Here is a 25,861-nt window from a genome sequence, read left to right as displayed (position 1 = left end):
AGGGCCAAACCACCCAGGAGTCATGGTGGCTCTGCACACAGATTGTGTGCAGATCTGGGGTTTTTCTTGATTGCCATAGAGATGTGTTTAGGTGACTTGCAGATGAGGCTTGGAATCATCTCATTGTGCTTCAGCTGGGTTCTGGCTTTCTTGGATATATGGGATCAAATGAATTTCCTGGGGGGAAAAACACTCTTGTATATGCCTGTGTACATTGCCTGCCTCTCCAGCACTTTTCTACAGTGGTTTTCTTCCTCAGGTTTATTCTGTCTCTGGCATCTTGTAAGAAGTGTCTTGTCATTGATGATCAGCTCAACATTCTGCCCATCTCCTCCCACATGGCCAGCATTGAGGCCCTGCCTCCACAGGCTCCGGTGAGTCTGCAAGAGGGGAGTAGGGAAGGAGGGTGATGACTGCCAAGGTGACTTCCTATGACCATGTTAATGCTGCTCTCTCTTCTCTCTGGTAGGATGAGAATCTCAGCCCTTCTGCTCTGGAGCTGCGGGAGTTGACAGAGAGCTTACAGGACACGCAGCCCGTGGGTGTGTTGGTAGACTGCTGTAAGACCCTAGACCAGGTTTGTATAGGTTCAGAGCTTACCCACCCACCACATGGGTAAGACCTAGCATACAGGGAGCAACAGGAGTCAAGAAGGACAAGTCGGCCCCTTCCTGGAAGGACCCTGTCTCTTCCATGCAAGCAAGCTTTGCAAAAGCAGGGCTGATCTCTGTCTGGGTTCACAAAGGAAGGCAGATTAGGGAGCAATGGGTATCAGAGATTGAAAGATTATATTCAAAGAATCTCTCTCAGTGCCTTTTTTACAATAGGGTGATATTTTTGTTCTCTAATTTCACTTAAGTTTTGTTTTTTCCTTCTGACTTCTCGAGAGAGGAGAGCTTCAGGCCCTTTGTATTTGTCCCCTTTCTGGCATGAACCTGAAGCTGTGCTGGGTGAACAGTAGGTGGGTCAGGACCTACCCAGATGCATTTATGTCCTCGCCAAGGTGGTTAGCTGGTAAACTTTTCCAGCTTTTCCAGTAACTTCTGGGCCTTGGTGGTTACTGATGGACAGCATGTGTGGAGGATTTCTGTCCAGCCTGAGTTACATGAGCAGTGCAGGCCTCTTAGCAGTGGATCTGTTCTCAAATGAAAGACAGTTACAGTGTCACCCCACTCAGGACTGACTTTCGACAAGTAGCTTCCCTTTTCATTTTGTAAACAATCTCTAGCTACATAGCTTAGCTCTCTATGCAGCCTAGGCTACAGCTTCTAGGCTTTCTTGAATCATTCTTAGTAACCTCTGTCATAGTGAAAGAAGGTGTAAGACAGTATAGGGGAGTAAGAATGAGGGGGAGAAGTTACAATACTAGTTACAATGTTAGAAAAAACCCAAACCTTTCTGTAATCCCAGAACTCAGGAGATGAGGCAAGAGGAATAGCTAGGCTACATAGCAAAATCCTGTTTCCAAGATAGGAAAACAGTAGCCATGAAAATTAGTGAAGTCAAAATGATACACGCTTTAAAAAAAAAAGTAAACCATGATGTTTCTACTTGGTAGCCTATTTCCCCCAGTCAGCTCCTACTCGAAGTTACTATGTTACCTTCTGGATCTTGAACCTATAAATGGGTATTTCATTCACTATACAGGGCTTAAGGGACTCCCTATTAGACAAGTTGAATTGAGATGGATTGAGTGTAGCTCTGCTACTGTAAACAGTAGTGTATAGAGGATGTAGAGGCACACATCTCCCAGCACTCAGCTAAGGCAGGAGGATCCAGAGCTCGAGATCTACCTGAGACTACACAGCAGGACTCTTTCCAAGTATGTCTATGTCTGTCTGTCTGTCTGTCTGTCTGTCTGTCTACCTACCTATCTATCTGTCTGTCTGTCTATATATTATTAGAGAGTCCTCAGAGATACAACTGTGGGCATTATATCTGGGGTAAGTTTCAGAAAAAGGAATTGCTGGATCAGAAATCAAGTGCATTAGAAGGGGTATTGATGAAGCTACTGATAGTGTAAGGAAATGACTTTTGCTCTGCACCTTGATCAGCTCTGAGCACAATTGCATCTATAAGTCTTTGCTAATCAGATATGGACCTTGTTTATTGTAACTAGTGTATAATTGTGAGAGAAAAGTGCCTTCTTCATCTGGTTATTGGTTATCATATTTCTTTTGTGAGAGTACAGGGCCTAGGTACCTGTTTCTTAGCTTTTCTACTCAAAGCTGGTGCTCTATCACTTGAGCCACAACTCTACTGGCATTTTGCTCCTTACTTGGAGATAAGCATCTCTGATTTGTATGCTCAGGCTGGCTTCAAACCTCAGTCCTGAGATCTCAGCCTCCTGTGTAGCTATGGTTATAGGAGTGAACCACTGGCATCTAGCTCTGTTTTTATTTATTTGTTTATCTTTTTGGTAAACTAGTCTGCTCACTTACTAATTAGATTTTGTCCTTTTAACTTTAGAAAATTATTTTAGAATGCATATTTAGTTCAGTTAAATTTAATCAGCATTTGTAACTTTATTAAAGTGGAACAAGAGTAAAAAAATATAGCATTCAACAAAGGCCAAATTACGACAAGTATTACCTGGCTTCCTGTAGTTTTTTGCCCTCCTGTCATCCAGTTTATCCGCTGGGCCTGTGTAGTTTCAACATCTTAGTGTTGCTGCTTCAGCAGGTGATAAGTACGTAGTCTTCCCAGTCTTAAGAGGCCTGTGCCCAGTTTAGATCTCAGCTAGGAATCTGTGTTTGGTCTTGAGCAGTGTAGTGTGGCTTCTCTGTCAGTGCTGCTGGCATGTATGTGCCTGGCAATCCTTTAGGCACTAGGATTGGCTGTAAACAAGGGGCACCTGCTTCATGGAGCTGCTTTCTATAGGAGGAGACAGAGTATGTGAGGGAAACTAGCAAAGCACAGTGGAAGAAGAGAAGATTGCCAAGAGGGATTGGGTGTGCTAGAATGAGGATGGATGCTACAGTCCTAGACATAGTGGCCAGGCTATTTTTGAGCAAGGTTTTGAAGGAGGGCTGGTACAGAGAGGATTGGTAAGTAAGTGCTCAAGTGTGGGGCAGCAGTGCAACTCAGGTGCTCCAGAACCAGCAAGGAGGCTGACGGGGTGGTGCTATTTGAAGGAGAGGAGGAAGGTAATGGGGGGCCTCACAGGCCACTGGAAGTGGACTTATTAGTGAGACAGGTGGGGCCAGTGGAGGGTTTTATGGTATAGTTTCTTCTCAGCACTGTTTTTAGAGAGCATCCCTAGGCTGTTAACAAAAGAATCCTCTGGCTGATGAGCTGCATCTGCCTGTGGTAGATGCTGGTTGAGGCAGAATGATGCATTCGGTGGCTGCTGTCACAGAGAGGGCAGGGAAGGAGGACTGAGGAGAGTGGTAGAGGATTATAGTAAATGGTAGACACTATGCTTTGAAGATAATCACCAATAGCATTTGTTGATGGATCAGATGCTGATGTGTGAGAAAACTGAGTTGATGTTTGGTACAGACAACTGGACACGCTAACTGTCCAGTGGGGACAGGTGGGGAAGATTGGAAGCAGAGATTTGGGGAAACATTAGGCATCAGTTTGAAGTTTAAGATCTGTGTTGTGCATTTGAAGCTGCACATATTGAGAGTGTTATGTGGAGAGAGGTCTGCAGTACAGGGGTGAACTTGAGAGCCTAGAGTATTTCCTTGGTATTTATGGCCTTGACACAGGTGACCGAGGGAATCAGAGGTGTAGGTGCTTAGCAGTGCTGATTGGTCCTCTGATTAGTCCTAACCTCCACAGGAATGGTAATAAAGAGCTGAAAGGGTTCTTTTGCAGCTCTCACATAATATATTCATCTCTGTACAGGCGAAAGCTGTCTTAAAATTCATTGAGGGAATCTCGGAGAAGACCTTGAGGAGTACTGTTGCTCTCACCGCTGCCCGAGGACGGGGAAAGTCTGCAGCCCTGGGATTGGCTATTGCTGGGGCAGTGGCATTTGGGTAAGAGGGACTACTTCCCATCTTCAGGAGCTCTGAGCTCTGAGGAGTAGTGGGTAGTGTGTAGGACTTGAATCAGGACAGGGGCAGAACTCTTGTCTTTGGTTCCTTATCTGTGCTACTTCACTGAGTTTTTCTAGATCTTGGGTTCTGCCTGGCAACAGAACCACTGCTTTGTACCCCTGGACCACTCAGGTACACCGTGCATAAACCTATGTCTCTGCTTAGGGCCTTTGCAGTCATTGTTTAAGGGCACAGGGCCTTTATAGTCATTGTTTAAGTCTAATAAACACAAAAGTAAAGAAACGAGGGAAAGGTATTGTAAAATTCTCAAATGAGAATGTTTATGACCAGATATGCTAACTGAACAAGTGGACATAAATGGTCTTGATTAGTAGGAAGTATTTTTTTTAATTTAAAATTTTTATTGTAAAGGTGATAAACAGGGGTTGCAATTACATAAGTCAGGTAATGAATAGATTCCTTTTTGAACAGTGTCACCTCTTCCCTTGTTTTCTCCCAGTTTTTTCCCTCCTAGCCTCCTTCCCCCCAGAGAAAGCCTTATTTTTGAAGAGTTGACTGAGATTTTTTTTTTTTTTTTTTGAGTAGTATAGGGTTCAAAATTTAAGGCTTCACTCACATTTGATAGCAGGTACTCTAAACTGTTTGAACCATGACCCAGCCCTGATTTTGAGTTTGATGTAACAACTCTCTATTCTTTTGACCTGGGTGGAGGATTTATATAACTCCCAGTCTTTGGAATATATGTTTCTCACTTTGCAGACATGATAATGGGCTTACAGTTTATTGAATTCTACTATATATACATTGTCTTCCTTGGTTCTCCATGTGGCTCTGCTGCCTTTTTTTTTTTTTTTTTTTTTGGTCAGTTGTGGGGCTTGAACTCTGGGGCTGGGCGCTGTCCCTCTGCTCTTGAGCTCAAGCCTAGCTCTCTACCAGTTGAGCCACAGTGCCACTTCTGTGGTTTATTGGAGGCAAGTGTCTTATGGATTTTCCTTCAGGGGCTGGCTTTGAACCATGATCCTCAGATCCCAGCCTCCTGAGTAGCTAGGATTAAAGGCGTGAGCCACTGGCACTGCCATTTTATTGATGGGTAAACTGAGACTTGTGGAGTTCCAATGACTTACCTAAGTTTACTACTGTTAACAGGTAGCATTGGAGCAGAGCTGACTTCTAACTCTTTTTTTTCCCCCTTTGGTGCTGGTATGCTGAATGCTAAGCATTCTTGCTTGACTGTTTTCACTCAAGGGTGGCACTCTAGTACTTGAACCACACCCTGACTAGTGCTCCCTGCTGCTTAGCCTTTTATCTACAAGCATCCTTTTGAACTCAGTGAAAAAAGCACTGAGGAACTCTCCAGCTTCCCAGTTTGAAAATTCAGTGTAGCAAGTGAATTTTCCCCTGTCGGGACACTGGACTGGAGGAAGTATCCAGGAGCTCTCCCCACAGTATCTCTCAGCAATTTCTTTTCTTTTCTTTTTTTGCCAGTCCTAGGGCTTGAACTCAAAACCTGGGCACTGTCCCTAAGCTTCTTTTGCCCAAGGCTAGCATTCTACCACTTGAGCCACAGCACCATTTCTGGCTTTTTCTGTTTATGTGGTACTGATGAATTGAACACAGGACTTCATGCATGCTAGACAAGCATTTTACCACTAAGCCATATTCCCAGCCTTCTCAGCAATTTCCTGTCTTTGTCTGTGTGTGTGTGTGTGTGTGTGTGTGTGTGTGTGTGTGTTTGTGTGTGTGTGTGTGTGTGTGTGTGTGTGTGTGTGTGTGTGTTGGTGGTGGTGGTGGTGGTGGTGGTGGTACTGAGGCTTGAACTGAGGGCCTGGGTTTTGTCCCTGAGTTTTTTCTTTTTTTTTTGGGTCTGGTTGTGGGGCCTGAACTCTGGGCCTGGGCGTTGTCCCTCAGCTCTTCAGCTCAAGGCTAGCGCTCTACCACTTGAGTCACAGCGCCACTTCTGGCTTTTTTCTTTTTTGCTTATGTGGTGCTGAGAAATTGAACCCAGGGCCTCAAGCATGCAAGGTAAGCGCTCTACCACTGAGCCACCTTCCCAGCCCTTCCCTGAGTTTTTTCACTCATGGCTATCACTCTACCACTCTAGCCATATCGTCACTTAGCTTTTTGGTGGTTAATTGGAGGTAAGAGTTTCATGGACTTTCCTGCCTATGCTAGCTTCATACTGCTAATCCAGATCTCAGCCTTCTGATTAATTAGGATTCCTTGCATGAGCCACCAGCACCTGGCTGCAATTTTCTGTCTTAAATACATTTACGATTTGTTAATATTAACATGTTTCATTGCTTTGAGAGGAAAGACATAATCTGGTCTGGAGCTGTTTTTATTTTCCTCCCGCAAAGTGTCCTCCATGCTTCCATGTTGTTGTCTTTGATTATCAGCCATGTGACAGAAACAATGGTTTCTTGTTTTTAATTGTTTCTTTAAAGGGTTCTAGTCTTCTTCATTTGTTAATAACCCCCTCTCTCTTTTGTTCTGCAGGTACTCCAATATTTTTGTTACCTCCCCAAGTCCTGATAACCTGCACACTCTGTTTGAATTTGTATTCAAAGGCTTCGATGCTCTGCAGTATCAGGTTGGAAACTATGGCCAGAAATTTTGATTTGGTATTGGGTTTAAATCCAGGTGGCCTTAGGACACTTGGTTACTTTCTTAATACTAAGCTTGTTGTTGGTTTGGCTTTTCCCAATCAGGAACATCTGGATTATGAGATCATTCAGTCTCTAAACCCTGAGTTCAATAAAGCAGTGATCAGAGTGAATGTGTTCCGAGAGCATAGGCAGACCATCCAGGTGAGTCTCATTGCCAGCCAGATGTTGGGTGTGAGACCAGGCCTACTGTGTGTCTGGCTGTGTGATAGTTCTTCATGGGCATCACTGGTACTGAGAAACCTGCCTGTCCTTTAGGCGGTGGTGGTGGTTTATGAAACCCTTGTTCTAGATTTTCAGCTCTTTCTAAAGAAAACATCCATGAATGTATATACTCCAGTTGCAAAGTTGTAGTTTGTCCCTTGAATGTGGAATGAGTGGGATTGATTCTGTTGTCACTTCTGACTTTGCTTAGTTGCTCCAGGGTTTGAAATAGCACATCTGAAGTTATAAAAATAATATCACCAGTTAAAAGAAAGAAGAACTTTGCAAAATTTCTTTGCATCTTTGTTGTTTTGCCAGTGGCCTATTTTCCTTCAAAATAGCATTTTTCCTGAAAGCACCATATATCTTCCACATTCTGTAAGCCTGACTATCTGCCCTGGTCCAGAGGTGTCAGTGATGTTAAATCCGTAGGAGGCATCATGTGATAGCCTTACTGCAGAGAGTGAGACTAGAAGATTCTTGCTAGAGTGGATTCATTGATTGTTTTTAGAGTTGGGATGGGGTGGGGAATGAGCCAGGTGAACTTGGTAATTTATGTCCTTGAACATTATGCCTGTGGTTGTGCCTGTTGAGGAGGCATACCTTTGATCAGTACTAATCCTTTAAGGATGTTTTTCTTTCTAGATCTCTTTCTAGAGATCTCTTTCTAGAGTCTCCTCATTTTACATATTTCTTCCCACTATTGCCTGATTTTCTCAGCTGAGAGGGAGAAGACTGGTGTTGGTGGGGTCAGAAATGGGTGGGGTAGGCTCTGGAAACACAGAATCTGTTAAGTCGGAAGGAAAATGCATAAGAAGGAAAGCATTTCCCTGAAATAAGGCTCAGCCCTTGCTCCTCCATGAATCTGTAATCAGATGCCCTCTTGTGTTACTAGAGTCATTTTTGTTTCCAGGATAGATAAAAGCATAGTTGGTGATTTGGTTTTACAAGACTCCATTTATGATCCTCTAAGACCTCTTTCTTTTGGCTGGAGATTGAGAAAATGATTAGATGAAAGTTGGCTGCACCGTCCCTGGGGGCTGCTTTCTGTGCTTTTATGAGGTGCTTATTTAGTTTCTTTAAGAATCAAATGTTAGGATCTTGAGGATTCTCTAGTATTCCTCCTCAATTACCACCCTCCTCCCCAACAAAAAAGCAAGCCATAGGCAGCAGAGTATGGTAGTTCATGCCTATAATCCCAGCTATGAGGGAGGTGTAGGTAGGAGGATCAAAGTCCAAGGCTGGCTTTTGACAGGAAGCTCAAGATACTGTGTAAGCTATAACTATAGCAAAAAAAGAACTGGATGTATGATTCAAGTGGTAGAGTGCCTGCTAGGGAGGCTGGAAACCCTGAGTTCAACCACCCCCAGAGCTGTTTAAATTCATGAGAACTTGTTTTTGTCTGTCATGTTGAATGGTATCTCCTTGTATTTAGTGTTTTATTACTCGCACAGCTGAATTATCTTTGCTGTGTTAATTGGCTATTCAAGATTCCAGTCCTGTAAAATACCTCTTTGTGGACTTTTAAAAAGGCCTTTGTGAAACTGAGGGGGCGGTGGGGCTGTGTAAGCATGAAGAGTCTGGGTATTCCTTACCAGTGCAGGAGGTTTGTCCTATCAGGGCAGGGAGCACAGCACCCAGCAGGAGAAAATTGGTGTCCACCCCACCCCCGGTTGCAGCTGTGCACTGACCTCCCTAACCTGAGGCCAGGAGGAAAAGCAAAAGCACCTCCGTGTTGTCAGCATGCAAGATGTTTGTGCATAATGTTTTATGATTGTTCTCTTTACGCCAACACAAGGCAGGTATTTCCTCGGTCTTAGAGAAGAATTAGAGACTCAGGGTGGTTCAGTGACTAGTCCAAGATCACAAAGTAATTGAACTACTTGGTCCCATGTGTATGACTCCCATTCCATTTTTTTTTTTTTGTCGGTCATGGGGCTTGAACTCCGGGCCTGGGCGCTGTCCCTCAGCTCTTCAGCTCAAGGCGAGCGCTCTACCACTTGAGCTACAGCGCCACTTCCGGTTTTCTGGTGGTTTATTGGAGATAGGAGTCTCACGGTCTCTCCTGCCCGGGCTGGCTTTGAACCGCGATCCTCAGATCTCAGCCTCCTGAGTAGCTAGGATTACAGGCGTGAGCCACCAGCGCCCGGCTCCCATTCCATTCTTGACCTGCACAGAAAATGTAGAAAGGATGAAAGGGAAGGGAGAGGACAGAGGGTGGACTTTGATGTGCCTGTAGGCGGCCCTGCTCACAATCTAAATACTCCTCCACAGTATATACATCCTGCAGATGCGGTGAAACTGGGCCAGGCTGAGCTTCTTGTGATTGATGAAGCTGCTGCCATCCCGCTCCCCCTGGTGAAGAGTCTGCTTGGGCCCTACCTTGTCTTCATGGCATCCACCATTAATGGGTAAGGTACCTTGTGTGGATTCATTACTCTTTTTTTTTTTTTTTTTTTTTTTTTGATGCCAGTCCTGGAGCTTGAACTTAGGGCCTGGATGCTATCCCTGAACTTTTGTGCTCAGGACTAGTGTTCTACCTACCATTTGAGCCACAGCTCCATTTCTGGCTTTTTGGTGGCTAATTAGTGGCTGAATAGTGATCCTCAGATCTCAATCTCCTGGGTATTTAGGATTACGCGCGTGAGCCATTGATGTCCAGCTTGAAGTCATTACTCTTGATTCGTTCTTCAGAAGAGGGAGCATGTGATTGTGGCTTAGACTTGAGTCCCACTCTGAGTCTTTAGGTTGGCTTCATTCTTTCCTGGAACTTCTCATACTCCTAGGAGCTGGCCTCTCCTGGTGAGCAGCATAAGATTGAAGAATTTTGGAACCCATCTAATACCTGTCTCTTTCTAGGTGTGGTTAGATTTTGAAAGAGAAAATGGATGGCATTTCCAATAACTCGTATTAAGACATTGCAATTATTTGCATATATGGCATTACATTTACCCATGGCCTTGGGTGCAGAAGTCCATAACATGCACACATAAAATGCCTACACCCCCAATCAGGTATAGTGGTACATGACCATCCAGTCACACAGGAGGATGAGGCAGGAAGATCTTGAGTTCAAGGCCAGCCTGGGCTACATAGCAAGACCCTATCTCAAACTACCACTGCTGCCCTCCATACCCCCCAATAAAGAAAAGTCACTTAAATTTTTTTTTTTTTTTTTTTTTTTTTTTTTGTCATGGTGCTTGAACTCTGGGCCTGGGCACTGTCCCTCTACTCTTCAGCTCAAGCCTAGTGCTCTACCACTTGAGCCACAGTGCCGCTTCTGGTTTTCTGAGTGGTTTATTGGAGGTAAGAGTTTCATGGACTTTCCTACCTGGGCTGGCTTTGAACCATGATCCTCAGATCTCAGCCTCCTGAATAGCTAGGATTACTGGCACCTGGCCTAAAATTTTTTTAGTGGTACTAAGAATTGAACTCTAAGGATTGTATGCTTGCTAAGCAGACATCTACTACTTGAATCGTCTTTGTGCATGTTTGTGTGCATGTGTGTGTGTGCATGGGCATGTTGGTCCTGAGGCTTGAACTCAGGGCCTGAACACTGTCCCTGAGCTTTTTTACAACTTATTTTTGCTCAAGGATAGTGTTTTACCATTTGAGACACAATTTCACTGCCAGCTTTTTGGTGGTTAATTAGAGATAAGAGTCAGAGGGACTTTCCTACCCAGACTGGCTTCAAACCTTGATCCTCAGATCTTAGCCTTCTGAGTAACTAGGGTTACACGTGTGAGGCATTGACACTTAGCATGAGCCATTGGCACTTAGTTATGTTTTGTTTTTGAGGTAAGATCTGCATAATTTTGCCCAGGCTGACTTTCATCTTACCTTCTGCCTCTGTCTGAGTAGCTGGTATTATAGGCCTATACTACGAAACCTGTCTCTGAATTTGCTTTTTTACATAACAGTATATTGTGAAATCTTTTTAGGATCACCAATATATATCTTCAATATTGGAAAGATCTGTGTAAATACCATGATTCTGTATTGTAAATTTATTATGACTCTGTATTGAAAATATATAAATATGTCTTTTTAAAAAGAGCCTTGTTGTGGTATATAATTTACATGCCATGCTTTTTATCCATTTAAGGTTTATAGTTCAATGGTTTTTACAATCAGAATTGTGCAACCTGCATACTACAGTCAATTCCAGAACATGTTTATCTCCATGCAAAGAAATTACATCCTCCAGTCCCCTCCATACTTCCCAGATCTGGGAAGCCACTAAGATACTTCTTGTTCTTGTAGACTTCAGGACAGTCATACGAATAGAATTATAAAGTATATAGTCTTTTGTGGTTGGCCTGTGTTATCACACTTAGTTTATATCACAGTGGCTATGAAAAGAATTAACTTTGGTTCATATTTCTGACATATTTCTTCTCATAGCTCCCGCAGTTGGCCATTAACCTTTGCTTGAATTTCACTGTACTAAAGGCTTTCCTTTCATCATTTTTGTCAGCCTTCTCTTTTAGCTCACCTCAGAGGTGAGGCATGTGGAGTAATCCCCTTTGGAGAATTAGGCTAAAAATGATTGAATTCCTTACCCAAAGGTACCAAGACTACACTGGGTAGTCAGGCTTGGGTACCAAGCCTGATAGCTCTGAGCTAGAAGCTGGAAGTAGCAGTTGGCTGTCCCCTCCTAGAAAATAGATTGAGAACTTTATTCCTGACAGTTTTTGTCTTTCTCCTAGCTATGAGGGCACTGGCCGGTCACTGTCCCTCAAGCTAATTCAGCAGCTCCGTCAGCAGAGTGCCCAGAGCCAAGTCAGCACCACTGCAGAGAACAAGACCACAACCACAGCCAGATTGGCTTCAGGTACCCTTGGGACCCTGGCCAGGCTTAGAGTTCACAACAAGTGTCCTGAGACTTGCATTCTGGATGGACCCTTGCTTCCCCCAGGGACCTGATGGGCAGCACTAAGCCTTTATCCAACAGAAAGATTGGATCCCTGGAGGCAAAGGAACTTTTCTCTGAGGAATAGATGGGAGCTTGACTTGGGTCTCTGGGTGGCTGGCCCAGGGCGTGGGTTGTACTATCTTAGTGAGATCCTTGTGAGGTTAGTAACAGGCAATTTGATTGTCCACCAAAACAATTTAAAACCACCCAGATTAAATTCATGAGCTGTTTTATTTAGACCCTGTGTGCCAAAGATGATGTGAAATCATTCTTCCTTGCTCAGTAATTGTTTGATTTTATTTTGTTTTTTTTTTTTTGTTTTTTGTGCCAGTCCTGGGGCTTGAACTCAGGGCCTGGGGACTGACTGTCCCTGGGATTTTTTTTTTCTCAAAGCTAGCGCTCTACCATGTGAGCCACAGCTTCACTTCCAGCCTTCTGGTAGTTATTTAACCACCAAAGATAAGAGTCTCATGGACTTTCTTGCCCTGGCTGGCTTCAAACTGTGATCCTCAGATCTCAGCCTCCTGAGTAAGTAGCTAGGATTACAGGTGTGAGCCACTGGTACCTGGCTCAATTATTGTTTCTAATTGCATGTGTGACTTTGGAACAGCACGCACATTGCATGAGGTGTCCCTCCAGGAGTCAATCCGATATGCCCCTGGTGATGCAGTGGAGAAGTGGCTGAATGACCTGTTGTGCCTGGATTGCCTCAACATTACTCGGATCATCTCAGGCTGCCCCTTGCCTGAAGCCTGTGAGCTGTATCCTCTGGGTCTCGTTGGCCTTGTGAAAGGGAGGGGGAGTGCAAGAACTAAAGGTTTGGGCCAGCGTTATGTTACATGCCTTTAGTCTTAATCCTGACTGTGGAGGCTAAGGCAAGAAAATATTTTTGAGGGCCTGGGAAGTTGGCTCAGTGGTAGAAGCGCTTGCCTTGCATGCCTGAGGCCCTGGGTTTGATTCTTCAGCACCACATAAGCAAAAAAGAAAAAAGCCGGAAAGTGGCGCTGTGGCTCAAGTGGTAGAGCGCTAGCCTTGAGCTGAAGAGCTGAGGGACAGCACCCAGGCCCAGAGTTCAGGCCCCACGACCGGACCCAAAAAAAAAAAAAAAGAAAATAGTTTTGAGCCTAGGAGTTCAGGGCCAGCCCAGGCAACATAATATGATCCTCTCTGAAAATAAGAAATAGTTTGAACACATTTTATTTGTCATTTTCCCTCTCTAGTCTTACATTTTGCTGGGGCTGCTAGGCTTATCTCCCCAGCCTGAGGGGATCCAATCCATACTTTTTCCTCTATGTCCTGTGGCATTCTCTTTGGTTTGTTTGGTTGCTTAACTCTAGACCAGCTACTATGTAAATAGAGATACACTCTTTTGCTACCACAAAGCCTCTGAAGTTTTCCTGCAGCGGCTTATGGCCCTCTACGTGGCTTCTCACTACAAGGTAACTACAGCTAGCCTTCTGCTGATCTTGAGCAGGTTGTGGCTGAAGCTTTGTGGGTGGTTCTCTTATGTGTCTGTCCATACCTTTTACTCCATAGCTCAAGTGACCTTTCCATTGGGACTTAAATGTCCTGGTGCTGGCGAGGTCCAGCAATCTTGCTGGGAAAGGAGGGGGACTGATTTACCCTTGTGGTTACTATAGCTTCCTTACAGAATTCCTGTGTGCAGTTCCACGAGTGGGAGCTGGAGAGGGTGGAAAACTTTGCCCATTTCAGAGCCTCCTAAACTGATAGACTGAGTGCCTTTGCATTTGTAATCCAGGGAGCTGTTTGTCCTGAGACCAGCTTTGTTCTATTGACCTATCTTTGGGAAGTATGAATCTGAGCACTTAGTAGTATTTGAAGCTCCTAAGTACTAAAGGCAAGCAGAAAGAATATTTTCTGAGTTTCTATGTTTCATTTTCACAAACGGCCTTTAATGTAAGACTGAAGAGTTGGTTTGGAACCTGGTGGCAGCTTTTCCTGAAATAGCAGCCTTTTATCTGGAGAAAGTTCACTTTCTTGCTGTGAACTGAGTAGTGCTAAATAACTTCTTCTGGCCTAAGAGGCCAGTAGGTATTAAAGGCTCAGTTCTACTGGGGCTGCCGTGGTGTCTCAGGCTCCACATCGTGTTGGTAAGGTGTGCTTTGCAAGGAGTTCGAGCACCTTATTTGGCTTTGTGGGAAGGCAGTACTATAATCACCCAGTGAGTCTGTCAGGCCTCTTAAGTAAAGGACAAGAGCTGGCATGCTTCTGCTGACCCATGTTTATGCCCTGCAGAACTCGCCCAATGATCTCCAGATGCTTTCAGATGCACCTGCTCACCATCTCTTCTGCCTTCTGCCTCCTGTGCCCCCTACCCAGAATGCCCTGCCCGAAGTGCTTGCAGTTGTCCAGGTACAGATTATGCTATCCTTGTGACATTGATTGGGGGAACTCTTGGGCATCTGTGCAGCTGGAGAAGCTGTTGAGTCCTGGCCAAGGGCCATGTATCTGGGTCTGTCAAGGTGGGTTATTAGGGTGCACTAGAAGAAACCATTACACTTTGAAACTCAGAGCAGCACTGTTGATGGGTAGGTAAATTCAGAACTCTATTTTCTCTTCATTATAAAAAGCAGTGACCTATACTTATGAAGTTAAAGGCTGCAGATTGGAGAAGAGTTTAACAGCTGGCATGTTTATATGTATCACTTACCTCATTTTTCACAAAATTACTAATCTGCTTTTCTCTTAAGTAGTATGTATCTTTTTCCTAAATCTATGTAAATTTTTAAAAATTGCAATGTATTTGATTATATATTATCCCATATTTTGTCATCTCCCTCTCCTGTTAGACTGGAGCTATTCTGATTTGCACAGAGCTGCAAGAGCATCTTCTGTTTTTAATTGATGCACACACGGTAGATGCATAACAAATATGATACCCTCTTTAAATATGGTTTTTGTTCTTGAGGCTAGGTAGATACCAGTTTTTGCCTTGTCGGTAACAGGGGTGTGACAAAAGAAGCTTCTGTTAAAAATGGGTTAGTGAGTGTCAGGGTTGAGCTTGAGTAGAATCAGCCAGCTTTGTCAGAGAAGCAACAGGACATTGATACTAGGAATCCAGAGCTAGGCTGTGTCTTCCCCTGTGTCCTGGTTCCCCTCAGGTATGCCTTGAAGGGGAGATTTCACACCAGTCCATCCTGAATAGCCTCTCTCGAGGCAAGAAGGCTTCAGGAGACCTGATTCCATGGACGGTGTCAGAACAGGTGAAGATGACCTGATTATCACATCTGAGTGAGAAAGATGGTGGTGTTGGAGGATGTGTTACTAAGTTACTGGTTTGTGTTTCCCATACAGTTCCAAGATCCAGACTTTGGTGGCCTTTCTGGTGGCAGAGTTGTTCGCATTGCTGTTCACCCGGATTATCAAGGGGTAACATGTCTATGACAGGCATAATAAGAAGGTGGATACAAAATAAAGTTCTAGACCCTTCTCTGCTCTGGAGAATTTATCCAAGGCTTGGGGTGGGCAGGATGATGATTTACTCGCTTTCCTTTGTGAGAACAAAGGACTTGTTGAACAGATTGGCTTTCTGTAATTACCTTCTGTCACTTGGAAAGCCCCAGCTGTAGACACTTGCCTTTCTGGCAGTGGCACAGATTTTCCTTTGGACTTGGTGATCTGGGAACCGTAAAGCACAGCCAGCCATCTTTAGCCTTAGGCTGCAAGGGACTTTTCTTGGTGGGTTAGACCAGTATAATATTAGGGTCATACTGTGTTTGAAGCTCATCCTTGACAGCACTGAGGGGTTTCATTGATGTTCTTTGCCAAGCGCAGTGTGGCTAGGAGTGAATGCTCTAGAAGCTATGTTAGACTAAGAATGCTTTTCTTCCCTCTGCCTCTTTTTCTGTTTGCTCCAAGATGGGCTATGGCAGTCGAGCTCTGAAGTTGTTGCAGATGTACTATGAAGGCAGGTTTCCTTGTTTGGAGGACAAAGTCCTTGAGACATCACGAGAAATCCACACCGTGAGCAGCGAGGTGAGCATGCTTTGGCAAAATGTCTATCTAGGGCCCCTGGGGAGGATTGATCTTGGGGGGTTTCAGTATGTATGATCTAGAGTCTATGCACTTGGGGAAAGTGGCTGCTTTTTCCAGCTTAACACTTGAGGTGAGATCATCAGCATCCTCCAGAAACCTGTTAAGAATGAGCATTTGTGAACCCTATCCATACCTGCTGAATTGGAAATGGGGCAGGTCCTACAGTGTGTGGTTCATCCCATGTTCCTGAGGTGACTGCTCTGTAGTGTCCTCATTAGCACAAAAGGAAGCTTGAGGAAGCTCTGCTTTCCCTTGGTAAGGATGAGCAGTGTCTGAAGGCTTTTCATACTCACTGGCTGATCTCCACACTGTGTCTGTGTAGCAGCTGGGGCGGGGGAAGCCTCAAGATCATAGTTGACAGAACCTGGACTTCATGCTAGATCTTCAGAACCCTACTTCTGTCCCTTTGTGAATTTATTACTCTCTGTCCTCTCCTGCATTCTAGGTTCAGAGCAGTATAATTCTGTAGATGGCTAGCTATTGGGATGATTACTTGACCCACTGTGGTTCTGTTAGAAAACACAGGAACAGACCATGAAACCTCTTATTTTTTTTAGTTGTTTGTTTTATTAAACCAACTGTTAGTTTAAATTTTTATTCATTTATTTTTTGGTATTGAGGATCAAACTTAGGATGTTATACTTGCTAGACAATCATTTTGCCACTGTACTACATCGAAGCCCCTACCATTGGATTTTGTTGTGTGATGTGGCAGGGGATAGGAGAATGTCACACGGCACTCTCTCTGCTGAGTGGGTGGTATGTCTGCCTCTCCCAAGGCTGTCAGCTTGTTGGAAGAGGTCATCACTCCCCGGAAGAACCTGCCTCCCCTACTACTCAAACTGAATGAGAGGCCTGCAGAGCGCCTAGATTACCTGGGTGTTTCCTATGGTTTGACCCCCAGGCTCCTCAAGTAAGTGACTCCCAGAAGTTGTGTTGGCTGTCTAGCCACCTCTGACTCCCGGCTCTTTCTCCTCATTGTCCCCTCTTTAATCTCTCAGCTGCTCCTCAGGGTATATCATGGTTACATATCCTTGTCTTTTCAGATTTTGGAAACGCGCTGGATTTGTTCCTGTCTATTTGAGGCAGACCCCGGTGAGTAAGACTTTGGGGAGAGGTAGAGTTAGGATTGGGGCTGCAGTTGGCCCAGGTCTGTGCTTGTGTAGGACCCTGGTACCTCCTGCGGCTATGTCTAGAGGTGTCCTGTGCTTCTGCAGCAGATTACTGTGGCAGACATGGGAGAGCCATCCTTTGGTGGTAACCCTGCTGTGACAACCCCACTCACCTGGTGGGCTTGGTGCTTCCTTGTGTTTGTGCTTTGTTACCTAGTGGCAGAGGTACAGGTGGACTTGCTTTTCAGGTTGTAGGCTCCTGTAGGTTGGGGGCTCCCTTAGTTGGTAGGTTTGAATTCCAATGAAAGGATAACTGGCAAAGATTTAAGCTGCTTGTGTGCTAGCATGGAACAGTAGAGATGGGCTGGTATTTGTTAGTGTGTGTGGTTGAGGTCAAGAGATAAATTTAGCTATTGAATGTGAGGAGGATGCAGACTGGTGATCCTTGATGTAGATTGCTCTGTCCTGTGGACTCTGGCTGAGTGGTGTTCATTGTGACTTGTTGCTGGCATTATGTTTCATGAATGCTCTACAGTGGAAAACCATTATTAAACTGAGGGGCTGGTTGTTCAACAGAAACCTGTTGTCATAGTTGCTATGTTAGCCCCTGAAAAAGTCTATGCTAGCTGTCAGCCTCAAACTCTGGGTGTATCTGTGGAGTTTTTTGTTGTTGTTGTTGTTGTTGTTTTTTTTTTACTGTAAGATACTGTATGGAGTTTAAGCATTCATGATCCTGAGTTCAGAATCTACCTAAAAGGAACACATGACTGCTTTCTATAGGTCCAGAGTGAAAGTTAGAAATAGATTCTGTCTTGCCTTCTCCATTTCCATGGCAACTTGTAGGAAATTGTCTTATGGAGTAAGTTTTGGAAGCCCAGGTGTATGAACTTGGGTGATAAGGAATGTAAGGTGAGAGTCCTGCTGTAGAACCCTCTCTTGTGAGGAAGGAAGAAGAGCCTGGGGTGCATTAAGCCTTTCTCTGCATTCCTGCCCTTTGCCACTGATCGGCTGTTCAGAAAAGTGGTTTTGGTGCTAAGTATGGATATGTGTTCCCTAGAATGACCTGACGGGAGAACACTCATGCATCATGCTCAAGGTGCTGACTGAGGAGCAGGAGCAGGAGCAGGAGCAGGAACAGGGAGCTTGGCTCGCAGCCTTTTGGAAAGGTGAATGTTACTGGTGTGATGAGGGGGAGAGGGCAGGAGGTGACGGGCATGTGAGTGTGTGTGCATGTGTAGATGTTTATATGTGTGCCTCCAGACTGCTAACTGGTTGTACCTTGTAGATTTCCGAAGGCGGTTCCTGGCCTTGCTGTCCTACCAATTCAGCACCTTCTCTCCTGCTCTGGCTCTGAACATCATTCAGAACAAAAGTGCTGGGAAACCAGCCCAGCCTGGTGAGCTTCTTGCCTTGGAACTGAGGCCTAGTTCTAAACCTGCCACCTCCCCAGGCCCTGCACTGCCAGGCTTGCCCCAGGCTTACTGTCATCCATGCCATCTTGTACTTTATGACTCTGGGGGTGTGACTGGATGTCAGAGGAATTCACAAGCAGTTAGCTGTCGAAGCTAACTCGGGGAACTTCCCCATCTTTGGGGCTTGGTTTCCTCATGTGAAATTGTAGGAAGAATGTGTTGCCAGCCATCTGTTGCCAACATGTAGACACGCTTTGTGCACATAAATCACTGCCCTGAATAGTTCAAATTTGAAGAATTTAAAAAATGCCAAAGGAATCATTAACAGCTGGTCTTTCCATATATCTAGACATATATTTCTGTGTATACATGTACACATGTGGATGTGTATTTTCCCCGCCAGTTGCATTTTAATGGAATATCTGTGTTTCTTGCACTGGGGAGAACATGCATTTTCCAAGGAGCTGAATCCTGAGGGACAGCAGCTAAGTGGGGAAGAGTATTGGCATGTCCTTTTAACCCTAGACACAGTGAGTCTTTCTCATGACCGAAGTACTGGGCTGGGAACTCTGGTCACATTCTTTGCCTGGACTGAAGTACTGGCCTGGGAATTCTGGTCACATGCCCGCTGTCTACACTGGTGGCTCAGGACTTGGATTTTTGGCCAGCCACATCTAGATGGCTTCTGGCTGTCCGACATCCTCCCTTCATCTAACCTGGTTTCTGTCATGTGTGTAGCCCTAGGCCGGGAGCACCTGGAGGAACTCTTCCTTCCCTATGACCTGAAGCGGCTAGAAATGTATTCCCGGAACATGGTGGACTATCACCTCATCATGGACCTGATCCCAGCCATCTCCCGCTTGTATTTCCTGAACCAGCTGGGGGACCTGGCCCTGTCTGCCGCCCAGTCGGTAGGTCACTCGGTGCCAAGGGGAGGGAAGAGAAGGGAGGACTGTGGACCTCTGTGTATGCTGGGCATTGGGTTGAGTGCTCCAACATAATTTTGTGCCTTTGGTTCCTGGCAGATCTGTGGTAGGTGGGCAGTGGTCTCCTGTAGGTCTGAGGTCAAGTGCTATATCCCACTGTACACTGTATAAGTGGGCAACTACAGTTAGAGCCTGTATTCTTTCCATTTTACTACATTGTCTTGAGATTTAACTCGACCTTACTGGAAGCTCAGGATACCCCTGACTTGAAGTGTAGTTGTGAAGCAGGCATTTGTCGGGGTGGTTAGAATGACAGGATGGTGAAGCACTGTCTGTTTTTTATCAGTTAGCTCTAGTCAAAAGAAGGTGACTGGTACTCAGGGAACCTGTCACTCTAGCTGATTTGCCTTCCTTCAGGCTCTTCTCTTGGGGATCGGCCTGCAGCATAAGTCTGTGGACCAGCTGGAAAAGGAGATTGAGCTGCCCTCGGGCCAGCTGATGGGGCTTTTCAACCGGATAATCCGCAAAGTTGTCAAGGTAACTACCTCTGTCGGAGAGCACGGTTTTGTTCTCTTTCTAATAATACCACACACCCATTCCTGTCCTAAGTTAGACTGGTTACACACACACACACAAATTTGGTGCCTTGGCAGTCTCTGTCCACTGTTGAGGGTTTGACACATACTGGGCTCTGGTTCTGGGGTCTTAGTGTAAGGATCTGGGCACCTGAGTTTGGCAGCATGTCTTTGTATCTTGGAGGCACGCCTTTAGGACAGTAAGTGCTTTGGGAATGAGTGGGGAACCCCTGCTGCCATTTCATCTTCTTTGTTTTATGTTTTGTAGCTGTTTACTGATGTACAGGAAAAGGCCATTGAGAAGCAGATGGTGGCAGTGAAGGACGTTGTCATGGAGCCCACAATGAAGACCCTGAGTGATGACTTGGTACGTATTTCCCTCAGTTGCCATTGGCCTTTGGATGCAGCCTGTCTTCGTCCTCTTTAGAAGAGTCCTCTGCACTAAGCTAGGGCCAAGAGAATGTCATGTTCATCCTGCGTATGTCAGTGCACAGGACCTAGAGATGGGCCTCCTGCTGTGAGTGCAGGGACACAGCATCAACTGTTATAAACGTTGTTTGTCCTCTTAAGTACTTTCAAATAAACATTTAACATACAGACATACTTTAAAATCCTGAGAGCTGCTGATATGATTTTGAGGCTAAGCTAAGAGAAGAAATGTTTCCTTGTCATTAGCATTTTCTTCTCTCCCTTTATCTCCTGTGCTTTGCTTATTTCTGAACTCTGACCTGTTTAACCCACAGGATGAAGCAGCAAAGGAATTCCAGGAGAAGCACCAGAAGGAAGTGGGGAAGCTGAAGAACATGGACCTCTCACAGTAAGAGTGCCTTTGCTCCGTGGCGCAGCGGCTCTGCCCCCTGTCTCTGCAGCCCTGGCTGTTACTATGGGTTCCTTCTAACCCACCTTCCAGGTGCCCTGGAAACTGTATCAGGGCACCCACAGCTGAAAACCTCACTGACAATTCATGAAATAGCAGAGCATTTGGTTTCCCCCCTCTGTCACTTTGGCTTCCAAGGATATTCCCTAGATCCTTCCAGTTCTGTGTCATGCCTTAGGTGTCCCTTATGGAAGGGGATGCTAAAGTAGATGAGCATCCATTTTTACTGGCTGCTTCTTTATATTTGGCTTTGGTATGTATATTTGTTTGAGAAAGGATTCTAAAATGCTCAACTCCTTCTTCGGGAGCCCTTTTAAGTGTTCTACTCTCCTCTTGAGCACATTTTGACACATTTCCTTTGTTTATAGATACATAATCCGTGGGGATGATGAAGAGTGGAATGAAGTATTGAACAAAGCTGGGCAGAATGCTTCCATTGTCAGCCTGAAAAGGTGAGAGCCTGGAGTTTTGAAACATATCTGATGAGCTCTCTGGTTATGGCTTCTCCATAGCTTTCTGTGGGAAGCCCTGAGAGAAGGTCATGGCTGACCACCTTTCTAGCACATCCACAGACAAGACGGCTGTCTCTAGGCTGGCATCACCAACAGGCCAGGCTTGCACCTGTTGGGAACAAGGGAGCAGCCTCATATTGCCTATGAAGAAGCCGTGTCAGCCTCAACAACAGGCGGTGTGTGTGTGTAGATGTATATGTGCCACATGTAACCCTGTGAGGCGGACATGATAACCACCACACTACAGAAACAGCCATGTATGTATAACTTTGTATGTGTGAAGTAAACCAAGGCTCAAAGGGGCTTAGTGACTTCACAGGATGTACAGCCTGTAAAGGACACAGCTTGCATCTTGGTGTTTGTGCTTACTGCAAAGCTGACACATTATCCTCTAAGACAGTTCTCAGAATTGGGGTCTTAGAGGGGCTGGGAAGGTGGCTTAGTGGTAGAGCGCTTGCCTTGCATGCCTGAGGCCCTGGGTTCGATTCCTCAGCACAACATAAGCAAAAAGAAAAAAGCCGGAAGTGGCGCTGTGGTTCAAGTGGTAGAGCGCTAGCCTTGAGCTGAAGAGCTGAGGGATAGCGCCCAGGCCCAGAGTTCAGGTCCCACTACTGGACAAAAAAAAAAAAAAAGAATTGGGGTCTTAGAGTCTTTATATTAAAAAAAAAAAGACTCAGGAATGTTTATGGGGTCATATCTCTTGCTAGTTTCTAACTAAGAATCAAAATCAGAAAGTTTAGGAATGTTTGGCACTGGTGGCTCATGCCTATAATCTTAACTACTCATGGTTCAAGGCTAGCCCAGGCAGTTTGAGTCTGTGAGAGTCAAATTAACTAGCAAAAGCCGACTGGAGGCATGTCTAAATTGACATAGTGCTTGAGAAAGCCAAGGGAGAACACAAGTCCCTGAGTTCAAGTCCTGGAACTGGCATGCACGCATACACACATACACAATTATTCGTTTGACATTAACAGTGTGAGATTGGTTCTTTTGTTTGTTTGTTTGTTTTTTTATTGTGTGTTGCTGGGGAGTAAACCCCCAGCTTTGTGCATGACAAGCAGCAAACCCTTTACCATTGAGCCTTAATACTCTGTCATTAAATATTCTTTGAAGACTTCCTTAAGTCTTCTCTTTTTTCCTTGAGAAGTATTTTATACAATAGTGGCTTCTGCCAAACTGCTCACTCTTTATAGGCAGTCCTGTTCCCAGGGCACAGTGCCATGGAGAGAACTCCTCTTGGGGTTCCTTCCAGGCAGGGGGCTGCTTGCCAAGCAGTCTCTGCACCAGCCTGTCACAAGTCATACTGGCCAGTTGCAGTCAGCATTCCTCCAGTGTTTATTTCAGAAAAATAAAATAGCAGTGTGCATCAGAAAGGATGTCTGGCTTTTCTCGACATCTCATGTCTAGGTGAAGTACGTTCATGGGAGGTCATTAGGGTACCATGTCTATTTATCAGGTAACTGGTAGTGAGTAGTGGAGGAAACCCCCATTGAAGCCCCTTTTTTGTTGCTTAGATGTTTCTAGGTCTCAGGAGGGGGGAATGTGCAGCACTGAAGAGAGCCTGGGTTTCATGAATTCCTCCACATGTTCAGTGCTCTGCTAGAGCAGGAGCTGGGCCTGGCATGGTGCCAGCCACTATTGCATGTTTGCAGGGAACGGGCCTGATGAGGTGTTCTCAGATCACTCAGGCCAGGACTCTTGCAGACCCAGCAGAGCAGCCTGAGAGGTGTTTCAGATCTGTATGCTTCATTTTTTTTCTCCATTCCTTTTTTTTTTTTTTTGTATGTGTGTGTGTCTGTGTTTTAGCTCCAGTGAAAAGAAAAGGAAGCTGGAAGCCAAACATGAACCCAAACATAAGAAGTTGAAGAGAAACAGAGATACAAAGAACAAAATGGATGTGAAGCTGAAATGGAAGAAATAGTGCAAAACCTGGGTGTCAGGCCAAGCTGTGAGGAAACACCTCATCTCCTGAAGTACCTCTGACTTGAGTGACAGCAACAAGGGTCCCAGTGAACACTGACACCAGCTAGGGATTCCCCATAGACCTGTCTGTCTTTGGGTCCACTGACTGAAGAGGCAGGCCCTCCCCAGCAGGTCTGTTTAGAACTTGATGCTTGGGCACAGCTCTGCACTGCCATGGAGATGTTCCCAGCCCTCATTTCAGGGCCCTTTTTTCCCCTGAGGTCAGCTTTTCAGCCTCATTCACACACATGGAGAAGCCACACTGGTTCTTGTTCCTTCTCAGGTCCTGAACTGCAGCCTTCTGGTGATGCTCAGAGGCTGCCATAGATTGCTGGGTCTCTTCATGGACTCAACACCCTGAGGCCTGGAGCAGCTTGTGCACCCAGTGGCTCAGCAGGGCCTGGTATCTGCTAGACTCAGGGTCTGCTAATGCGTCTTTCGTTACACTCCTGCCCTCAACACCCCAAGAAAAACCTGGGCCTTTAGAGTACAGCATCTGAGTCCCTAAGACCTATTATTGTCATCCTTTTGGGAAAATGTTGGGAAAGGCCCTCTCAGTGGATGGGGAGGGATAGAGAGTCTATTTTAAATAACATCCTAGAAAGATCATTTGTCTGAAGTGCTTATGAAATCCACATCTGTGGAGGTTATCCTTTTTCTTCTTGTGGATCTTGTCTGACAAAGAAACGGTGTAATGTGGCTAGCATTTCCCAACTCTGTGCCTATGGGAAGCCTGGTGAATCTGAATGATGCCGTGGGCATCTTGAGAGGCATGGTGTGGCTAGAAGTCAGCTCCTGCCAGGTTGTTTGGGCCATCCCCTTTGTTGGGGATGGGCATTATATGGTAGCTTCACACCTATTTCGCTTTGTCTGATGGTGTCCTGTGGTGAGTTAACCTACATGCCTGGTACTGGGCATGTAAACTAGGCTGGTTAAGGTCTAGCAAAAAGACTGGAGGAGAGGGAAGCTTCTGGACCACACACCACTCCTGGCGCTCGTCCCAGCTGGAGAAGCTCAGGTCGGTGCTTGTCCCTAGGACAATCAGGACTCCAGTGTTGAGGCCTTTGCCGGAGCTGCTGCCTCCTGCCACGGGCCCTCCATTGGGTCTGCAGGAAAGTGCTTAAGAGAAATGGGAAAATATTTGGCTATTTTCTCATGTAGGGTCCTGAGCCTGCTCTCAGCATATTCTTAGGCAAGTGTGGCCAAAAGGCAGAATTCAAATCTTAGGAGATCATAGCTGGCCAGTTTGCTAGAAGTTTCTTTCTTTCTTTCTTTCTTTTTTTGGTCGGTGGTGGGGCTTGAACTCTGGGCCTGGGCGCTGTCCTTCAGCTCTTCAGCTAAAGGCGAGCGCTCTACCACTTGAGCTACAGCGCCACTTCCGGTTTTCTGGTGGTTTATTGGAGATAGGAGTCTCACGGTCTCTCCTGCCTGGGTTGGCTTTGAACCGCGATCCTCAGATCTCAGCCTCCTGAGTAGCTAGGATTACAGGCGTGAGCCACCAGCGCCCAGCTTTTTGCTAGAAGTTTCCCAAGCACATGCTCCTCCAGCTGGGGAAGGAACCCTTGTTGTGTCCTCACCCCTGAGGTTTGTCCAGTGGCTCTGCTCTGAATTTAAGGTAAGGGGGCTCTGAGTCCAGTCTCCCTGTAAGTGCTTGGATTTTGACTTTCCATGGATTTTGTGCCCCTTCCCTGTGGCACTGCTGTGGTTGATTGTCCCTACCAGAGCTCAAGTTGAAGGTTTTCCTTCACTGTGCAAATGAAAACGTCAATCCCCTTTGTTAGGTATGGAGAACTGGACCTGTAAGAGGTGGTAGGGTCCGGAGGGCTCTTCCTCCATTGATGGGCTAATCTATTCCTGGATAAAGGAGTTCTCTCGAGAGTGGCTCTGCCAGAAAAGCCAGTTAACCTTGGGATCTCCAGACTAGCAGAGTCACCACCAGCAAGGCCTGCATCATTTTAGACCTACCACCTCCAAAGCTGTAAGAAATTAGTACTCTTTACATGCCACCCAGGCTTTTCTGTTATAGCATGTGACTTCACTCTGCCTGCGCTCAGGTACACCTGTGGGTGACAGTAACAGTGCTTCTCCCTAGCTGTAGGGTAAAAAGGAGCAGGAGAACTCAGGACAGTGGCTGGCACACAGGAGGTCCCTGACATGCCCGTTGTAAAATGCCTAACTGAACTGGCCTGAGCTAGAAAGAGTCCCACAAGGATAAGGAGCACGTGCTTTGCAGTTGGACCTTCTGGGTCATGAGTGGCAGCTTGTTTCCTTTACCTTTGTCTCTGCACACATAAAGGGAGCACATGTCCCACTCTTTTCTTTCAAGGCGTGTGTTGTCTGGAGACCTCTGCATTTTGTGTGTGATCTTGGGTCTCCTTCAAACACGAAAGGGCATGCCTCCCCTAGACCTTACCATCTGGGCCCCAGACAGTGAACATCTGTAAAGCTTGACTGTCTAGGGAGATGCCACTTGTGAAATGAATTCAGATGGGCCAGCTCTGCATGCTGTCACTAGGATATGGGGTTAGAGCTGAAGGGTTCTGAACAAAGGGTGTTTCTAAATGACCACCCCACCTCTAGGCCAAGGGGGGCGGGATGCGGTGATGGCCTGCTTCATTGTTTTCCCCTGCTCATCTGCTG

The 25,861-nt window shown here is 45.7% G+C and overlaps 1 protein-coding gene across 3 annotated transcripts in view; it reads left to right on the top strand.

The window, feature by feature from the left end:
* The window catches only part of Nat10 (N-acetyltransferase 10), a 35,206-nt gene extending 11,350 nt beyond the window's left edge, over positions 1–23,856 (top strand). For all 3 annotated transcript variants that reach the window (XM_070032615.1, XM_070032616.1, XM_070032614.1), the window contains exons 7-29: positions 260–374; positions 470–577; positions 3,853–3,986; positions 6,504–6,597; positions 6,716–6,814; positions 9,149–9,285; positions 11,584–11,708; positions 12,400–12,550; positions 13,132–13,228; positions 14,046–14,162; positions 14,912–15,013; positions 15,105–15,179; positions 15,669–15,785; positions 16,625–16,758; positions 16,892–16,940; positions 18,015–18,123; positions 18,243–18,353; positions 19,108–19,280; positions 19,713–19,832; positions 20,139–20,237; positions 20,614–20,687; positions 21,116–21,199; positions 23,066–23,856. In XM_070032615.1, the coding sequence (XP_069888716.1) occupies positions 260–374; positions 470–577; positions 3,853–3,986; positions 6,504–6,597; positions 6,716–6,814; positions 9,149–9,285; positions 11,584–11,708; positions 12,400–12,550; positions 13,132–13,228; positions 14,046–14,162; positions 14,912–15,013; positions 15,105–15,179; positions 15,669–15,785; positions 16,625–16,758; positions 16,892–16,940; positions 18,015–18,123; positions 18,243–18,353; positions 19,108–19,280; positions 19,713–19,832; positions 20,139–20,237; positions 20,614–20,687; positions 21,116–21,199; positions 23,066–23,180 (2,539 nt within the window). In that variant the 3' untranslated portion in view covers positions 23,181–23,856. The remainder of the gene's footprint in view (positions 1–259; positions 375–469; positions 578–3,852; positions 3,987–6,503; positions 6,598–6,715; positions 6,815–9,148; positions 9,286–11,583; positions 11,709–12,399; positions 12,551–13,131; positions 13,229–14,045; positions 14,163–14,911; positions 15,014–15,104; positions 15,180–15,668; positions 15,786–16,624; positions 16,759–16,891; positions 16,941–18,014; positions 18,124–18,242; positions 18,354–19,107; positions 19,281–19,712; positions 19,833–20,138; positions 20,238–20,613; positions 20,688–21,115; positions 21,200–23,065) is intronic.
* Positions 23,857–25,861: the final 2,005 nt, after the last annotated feature.

Source organism: Dipodomys merriami, unplaced genomic scaffold (assembly GCF_024711535.1).
Source record: "Dipodomys merriami isolate MVZ:Mamm:240054 unplaced genomic scaffold, mDipMer1.0.p SCAF_21, whole genome shotgun sequence".
Classification (NCBI taxonomy): Eukaryota; Metazoa; Chordata; class Mammalia; order Rodentia; family Heteromyidae; genus Dipodomys; species Dipodomys merriami.
Note: the sequence above shows the minus strand (reverse complement) of the source record. Positions and strands in the feature narration are given on the sequence as shown.